General features: G+C 38.2%; 1 protein-coding gene across 2 annotated transcripts in view; it reads right to left on the bottom strand.

The window, feature by feature from the left end:
• Positions 1-5,789: 5,789 nt before the first annotated feature.
• Positions 5,790-8,206, bottom strand: part of ZC3H12C (zinc finger CCCH-type containing 12C) — a 64,763-nt gene continuing 62,346 nt past the window's right edge. The window contains exons 6-7 of one of the 2 annotated variants that reach the window (XM_060160345.1): positions 7,603-7,894; positions 5,790-6,873 (exon numbers count right to left, since the gene is read on the bottom strand). In XM_060160345.1, the coding sequence (XP_060016328.1) occupies positions 6,498-6,873; positions 7,603-7,894 (668 nt within the window). In that variant the 3' untranslated portion in view covers positions 5,790-6,497. Of the gene's footprint in view, positions 7,895-8,206 lie in introns of both variants that reach the window. The other variant, XM_060160344.1, reaches the window with a different exon arrangement.

Here is an 8,206-nt window from a genome sequence, read left to right as displayed (position 1 = left end):
CCCCAGTTAAACAGTTTAAGTGGGAAAAAAGAGAATACCCGACTATGGCAAATAGCAACTTTAGGAAAAAAAACAGTAAGAAAAGCAAAAGTCTGAAAAGCATCGAGGGAAAGAGATCTGTCATCTGAAATAAAATGGTTTCTTCTACACTGACACAGGACATGAGTATGTTAAAGCATGCAGATCGTGAGATCATTTCAGAATTGTGACCATATCTGAAATGGAAAATTCCTAAGAGGTCACAAAAGAAACGAAGTGAACCTATTGGGGGCAGCATTAGTAAGATACTAAACTTGATTCATGCAAGGAGAGATGCAGAAACTAGAAAGATCTATAAAACAAAGACTCACTGATGGAAATGATTAGAACCGTAAGGTAGGACTAGTTGTCTTTGGCATTTAATTTCGATTTTCATATGAATTAATTACGGTTCTAACATAACCATTGATACTGAATGTGTGCTTGTCCTACAGAGGACGCCTGTGTCACTAGCCACTGAACGCAGGGAGGCCAGCCGTGGGACTAGGGAAGGACGCTTTTACTTATGTGGTGTCTGTGCTGCTGCATGTCCAGTTTTTCATGAAACAAAAACAAACCACCATAAGAAAAGTGAATTTTTTAATGTTTTTTCTCAGTGGCAGAATCACATAGCTGTTTTTATTCGGATTTCCAGTAGGTCTAAAATACCGCTTTTTGGAGTTGTAAAAATCCCATTACACAAACACACAGAACAGGCATAGGATAAATAGAATCACATCAGTTTATCAGACGGTTGCTCTAAACATATTCTTTGTCTTATTTTCTTATAAGAAAAGTTTGAAGGATCAAATTGGAACTTGTACGCTCAGCAAACAACTCTGGTTTGGGAGGAGAAAACCTAGAAGGAAAAGATAAAAGCAGTAACTGGGTTCACTGGCAATGCCGTGTCCACATCTCTGCGGAAGTGTGCATGTGTGTATTAGCTGGGACGTTTATAATTTCCAAAAACTTTAGGAAATCTAAAACATATTCTTTATAAAAACAAACCATTGCTCTTCAATGTCTTTTTCCCTTGAGGCACAAGCTCCTTCAAGAAAGGGGTCAAAAGCTTTAATGAATAATTTGTTATTCACCTGAAATATCTGGACAGAAAATTGGCAAATTGGATACATGGTTTAAAAACTTTTACACATTCTATAAAATTGAATTGAAACATGCACAGACTTTTTTTTTTTTTTTTTTTACTGCCCAATTGTCAAGTGGTCAAAACCTTAAATTGTTTTTAAATCCTTTAAAGACTAAAGACCTTAGGGAAAAAGCTGCTTCCAACACACGAAAGTGTTATTATAACGGAAGCAGAAAGCAGGTGAACAGAAGGCATTAAAGAAAAAAATTAACCATTTAAAACAGTAAACACCTGTTAAAAGCTAGAGTTATATTCCAATCCTAAAAGAAAGTATAATTACTTAAGTGGATGGCAATGTTCAAAACTTTACTGTTCCGGTGGAAATGATATTACGATGTTAACACAATTTATGAAGCACTGTGAATGAACATGCTCAGTGGTGTGTACTCCAATGAATTTAAAAATCACACAGGATAATGTTAAGAATATCATTCACCAAGGACAGTCCTAAAGTGTCTTAAAAAAATCTATACTAAAGGTTTGGACAGAGAAAGCAGGGATACACTTTGTTTCCTATAAAGAGAGTCACAATACAGCAAGTGCACTCACAATTACACTAGTCACAATTTTTAATTTTACAGAATAAAGTTACAGTATGTAAACTTACAATATATTGATCTACTTTAAAACCATTTTTGATCTGTCATTTTTTAGAAATCAAAAACTAGCAGAAAAATGTAACTGATAAATGCAGTCTTTACAATATTTTATGGCCAATTATATGCTCATTTTTAAAACACAACAGAATTTTTGGTCCATTAGGCCCTTAAAAAAACAAAAGGCAGGTAAGGATTCCCATTTATCAGTAGAAATAGAAAGGTCATGAAAAAACTCCAATAATTATTACAACATCTTTTTACACAATGCTTTTTTTGGGTGGTTAAACACAAGAAATATCTCTAATAAATAATGGGTGTGACCAGGCAAAAAACATAAGTGGATTAAGATGCTTTCATATGTGACTGTCTCACAAATCTTTCGAAGGCCATCAATAACGGATTTTCTTTGAATGCCAACTAAAATATAATTATTATTTCTTACGTTAACATATTTCAGGATTTACTGCTTAACATGCCTGTTTTTCTCCCTCTAGGGCAGGAATCAGCAAACTATGGCCCACAGGCCAAATCGGGCCTGCCGCCGCTTTCTGTAAAATAAAGTTTCATTGGCATACAGCCACACTCATTCACTTATATATTTTCTGTGGCTGCTTTTACACCGTAAGGGCAGAGGTGAGTGGTTTATAGAGACCATATGATTCTCAAAGCCCTGGATTATTTACTATCCCATCCTTTACAGAAAAAGCTTGTCAACCCTTGCCCTAGGGGGTTTCCCAGAGCAATCTAAAATAACGCATGTTTCTCTACTTTTATGAACACTCTGCTTTCTCTTCTTCAAATGCACGTGTGTAGTTCATGTATTTTATACTTCATTTTATTTGTTGGTGTATACCAAAGAAGCTCAACATCCCAGCTGAGTTCCCATGTTTAACATATTTGGAACATAACTGATCTCTCTGGCCATAACCTGTTTGATTCCAGGTCACTCAGGAATTTTCCAGGAGTTGGAGGATAATAAAATGGATGAGCCACATCTAACAGAATGGCCGGGAAACTGTACATCTTATTTTATCTTGAATAAGGAAGTTGAATAGCAAAAAGAATAATAAAAACCAAATATCCCTTAGGGTATATGCCATTAAGTCAGGGGAAAAACAGCTCAAGCGTTTTCAAAACACACACAAACATATCCAGGGCCATCTTCCCACCTATTACAAACTAATGACTACAACATAGAGTATATTTGTTTTATAAATATATTACTGTCTATATACATATAGATACGTCCATAAAAGACATGTTAAATAATTATCTGTATAAGCAATACTACTTTAAGTTTTTTTTGTGTGTTTTAAAATTACACATTCTATTAAAATTATCAAAATAATTCTTTAAAAATACCAGGAATAAAGCCAGTAAAGAGTTGCTTTCCATTCAAGTGGTTCTAAATCTTATCATTGGTCATCCAGACTCCAGACTTGGTTGTCCATAACTCAAAGAAACAGTTTAATTAAGGAAAACTTAGCCATCAAAAGCGTAACATTCTCCCATTTTTAATACTTCTTAACAAATATGTATGCATGTATGTATATATATATATAAAAACACTCTTTTTAGTTATATTACATATTCTCATAAATGAATTTTCATAAAAACACAAAGTTCAAGTTTCTACCAGTATCAAATATTTTATACTGGTGTGCATTTCTTTCAAATGTTTAGGTCAATGACAAACTCTATGAGGATACAGTGATCACAAAAAGGAAATTGAAAACTTAGATGTCACATGCAAGAAAGGAGGAAATACTAAGGGCCAGAATTTGGCCAGTTGGGTACTACTCCCTCTGTACTAAGACACAGAGACAACAAACCGGCTAGTTACTGTGTAAAACAGTCAACTGTCAATTATTCAGGGGCAGAATATTCCAATCTGAATCCTCCTCTTCTATCAGTTGACCACTTCTACTACTTACTAACATACCTCTCTCCGGTTATTTGTTAGCAAGTCTGAAGATACGATTAAGGTGAAAGTTTTGGCTAAAATGAAGTTTTGGGATCAGCTCTGAATTTAATTAATGATGGATCCTTTTACTTATTGCTTTAGATAATTAAGAAATTGCTGCATCTAAAGTCAGCCAAATATCTCATTCTTAAGCTCTGAAAGCAACATCGGTGCTTCAAAAAAAAAGTGCGGGTGGGGTGGGACAAATTTCCTGTTGACATAAGAAAACTATTTCTTAACTCACAGTCAACTACACTGCAGGATTTCAGCGTGACTATTCAGAGCTATTCACGTCAGGCCACGTGGCGGCAAGCCCCACTGTTTTTTCATAGTCTAAAATCCGGAAAGCAATGAGAGCTACTTAGCTACAGACATGAGGAGGTCAAATTAAAGGGTGTGTTACACATTTCACCGAAGACCTCATTTAAAGAAATTTCATAAAATTTGGCAGAATCTTCAAATAATTCAAATGCAAAAATTAAGAAAATGGAAGCAAAACCTACTTGTACAATTTAAAAATGATTTCATACTAAAAAAAAAAAGCAAGCTTAGAATAAGACTGAGATGAAAGGTACTCCACGTTTGTAACTCTACTTTTGGCACTGGGTTAGCATCTACATTAAACTTGTTACAGAGAGTGACCGACAAAATCAGGAGAACGATTTCACAAGTGAGCAGGTCGCTCAGAGGACGCCTCGGTGGGTCCATGCGGCCGTGCCCGTATCCTCTGCGGGCGCAGCGAGGGGCACCTCACCTAGCAGGCGGCAGCAGCGACTGTGAACCCCACTTTCCTGAATTAGGTTTGCTGAACATGGTTCAGATTATTGGATATGTCAATATGCACAATGCCTTTTAGAAGCATTTACTGTAACCCAAATCCTACTTCATGCGACACACAGTGTCACACGAGTAGTGAAAATGTTGTCCTAGTCAAAGGTGCTTGGACGTTATTTTCAGGCAGCATTTTACCTTTATTTTAAGTTAAGTTCACGCTAGATAAGTTTTAGGAGAAAGAAAATGCCAATAAATTCATTTAATATATTTTAATATATAAAACTAAGACAGACACTTTTATTTACCTAAATTGTTTTTATTTTCTACCCTATTCTAGACCTCAATTTTACTTTAAAAATTTGTATTTAAATAAGGGATAAAATGTTGCCCAAAAGTCTAATCATAGTTACACATCTGTGTTTTAACTAGATCTACAAATCAAAATAGTTCTTATAGTTAAAAAGATACAATTTGTATCAACAGTAAAAGGTACTTTCTGGTTTTTCAGGGCTTTACTTCAAACTGTAGCAGGTAGAATAATAAGGATAACCAGGGCATCTAGGCACACTCCAGAAACAGATCGGAATGCGTCTGTTACACTAAGTAAAACTCAAAAACTGGAGGCAGCGGTGAAGTCGTGTCAGTCACACAATTGTCTGCCACTGATTGCATCATCTCTTCTAACCAGCGACAGAAACGAATCCACGCTCAGCAAAACCCATGACTTTGAAACCAGAAATATCCCTTACTAATACGAGAACAGACTTTAGTCTGTATCTAAAACTACACTATTTGTGGCAAGAATCTGGCCTTAATAATATAACAGGCCCCCCCAAAAAACTACCTTCAGGAAAATGGAAAATATACAGTATTTTACAAAAATTTTAAGTTACCATTTACAACTCCTGCATCACCATTTCTATAGTGCAGTATCAATAAATGTTGCATATCCTCAACACATAAAACCACCTCAGGCCAGCCTTGATAAATAGCAGGAAAGCTAAAGGGTATATTAAATATAAAAGTTGCATTGAGAATAATTAGATTCGTTAAAAACAGGCAAGTACTGCAAAAGGGTTATTTTATCCAGTATTGTGCCCCAAAACAAAAAGACAAACACATTAAAAAATACAGGTTAATGGAAGTCTAGGAATTCAATTCCATTTCTACTGTCCAGAAGCACATCATAGCTGGATAACAAAGCTCTAAACTGTAACAGTTGATGGCTTTTGCCTTTTTTATAAAAAAAAAAAATGGAAACAATTTTTTCCATTGATTGCATCTGCTTTCCTTTAAATCAACCACATTAAATTAACAAATTACTTAACACAGAAAATCCAAACGAAAATAAAACAACGAAAAGTGCCATACTGTAAATCATTCTAATATATACTGTTACCCATTTCAACATAAACTGGTAACTTTCATTTTGTTTAAAATATAAAGTCAGTGCTGTAGTATATCTTTGTTTCTATAAATAATGATTATAGCACAAAGAAGCCCACTTTCCCCAAATAAAAATAACTTAAAAAGCTGTAAAAGATTCCAATTATGCTTGGCTTGAAAAAATAGTTTGCTAGGTCTAGTCAAATGTTCAACATTCTAAAGGTATTGTAATTGCTTGCAATTGATAGACAAACACCAAGTTAATAAAACATGAAACAAGGATAAAAAGTGCTGCATATAAACCCCTGATGCACCAAAGATTAATATCAAAGATCACAGATACATCTAATAAATCAAACTGGAAAAATCTCCAGCCAAGGATATAGCTTTAAAAAGGAAATATTAAAAAAAAGTTTGAATGTAAAGCAATCCCGTGATACTTCCACTATGTGGGGCTATACATACAGATTCCATGATACAGTATTTCACATAAATGGATACTATATAACCTCCTTGCTGAGAAGGAGATCACATGTGCTATTGTAGCAAACCTCCCTCAGCATTTGAGCTGAACAAAAAACTACTAAACACCACAAAGATGCATCATCTTTCAATAACCCAGCTGTGATTTCTCCACTAAAATGGCTGCAGCCAGCTGCTGGGCGTCTGTCATGTGAGGGTTCCTTTTCATGACAATTCTCACAAGGTCAGGTGGGAAGATGTTGCACAAGTTGATATAAATCTTTTCTCGGCTGTCTTGGTACCTGGGGGGGTCTTGCGGCACTCCGCAGTACGGGATGCGCCAGGTGGGCTCCGGCTGCTCAGGGAGGCTCTGGAAGGTGAACTGCTCGTAACACGGCTGCGTGGAGGTGTCAGGCAAAGAATAAGTCTGCCGGTAGCCGTACACATCGATCCCGTAGCTCTGCCTATCCCAGCTTCCCAGCCCTTCCTGGCGGGTGTAAGGTTTTCTTTGTCTGGAAGGAGAACTGTCATACAGCCGAGAGTCAGAAATGCTGTCTATTCTCGTGGCCACCAAGGACCGCCCCAGGTGTGGTGCCTTCGAGTGCGCTGAACTCGGAGGAGACGGGTAATCGCCAGGATAGCTGGACCGGGCCCCCACGGCGGCGTGCTGCAGGTGCACGGCCAGGTGTGGGAGGGGAGGTTTGTGATGGTACTTTGGTTCTTCGTGACTGTAACTCTGCACTCTGGTTAAGGGGTCGTGGAAATTCTGCAGGAAGGGCTGAGAATTAAGGCGGCTGTGAGGGTGCATGTGTTGACACTTCAGATTCTCCTCCAGCTGCGGGTCAGGAGAACTGACATAGGAGCGGTCACTGTACCCCACATACGAGTCACTGCTCCCGCAGCTCATGCTCCCTTCACTGCTGCAGTCAGAGGCGACAGAGCTTATCCTATAGTCTGTGTCTAAGGAGAAACGCCTTTCAGGACTTCGTGGGCCTGAGATACTCAGATTTGAATATGCATTCAACATGGAATAATATCCGATGTCGACAGGCGAGTCACATTTTGGATACTGTTCATAAGGCATTGGCGTTCCATGATTTTTGGTTGCCATCAACATTGGAGGATATTGTCCCTGTGATCTTTGATCCTGAGGTGGGAAATGAACTCCAGATGGAAGGCCATTGCTTAAAGATGTAGTGCTTTGGGGTTTTGCGGTAGAAGTAGCCGGTATACTAACTAAGGAAGGTACAGACCTGGTTTCCAGTTTGTTTTTGGTGGGAAGCTTTTCCTCTAGGTCTTGGTAGACTTGAGTCCTTATGCTTGGATCCGATTGCCTCTTTGGAGCACCTCGCTTAACATCGGAAGTGCTGTCGGCTTTAGTGCTGCAGGGGACACTGTTGCTTTTCACCAGTCCTCCTTCATTTGCAGTTTTGGCTGCTGTGTTTCTAGACATGGCACGCAGTTCATCAGCCACTGACCGCTGAGGCTGACTGCCCCTTTCTGGATGATAATATTTGCACTTGTGTCCATAGGTACACTTCTTTCCTGTGAAGAGTAAAATCAGTTAGGCAAAGGGCCATTCATTCCATCAGACCCTGGACACCCAGTGTGGCACTGCTCTTTTAACGTGAAGAAGAAACAAGGGCAGAAATGAGAGCTGTGCTCACTGCTACTCCGCTACTTGTTTCTGAGAAATGCCGCCTGTCAGTCTTCCCCCGTCGGCACTATCAAGAGCAATAAGAAAGTTGGCTGAATGAGTAACAATCACCTCCAGAGTTTTGGTTAATACCCTGTGTCCTTAATTCCTACCTGCCTCTTCTCTTCCACTATGACTCTGCAATCAGTAGGACATTCTGT

Source organism: Lagenorhynchus albirostris, chromosome 9 (genome assembly GCF_949774975.1).
Source record: "Lagenorhynchus albirostris chromosome 9, mLagAlb1.1, whole genome shotgun sequence".
Classification (NCBI taxonomy): Eukaryota; Metazoa; Chordata; class Mammalia; order Artiodactyla; family Delphinidae; genus Lagenorhynchus; species Lagenorhynchus albirostris.
This window is presented reverse-complemented; position numbering and strand designations above follow the sequence as displayed.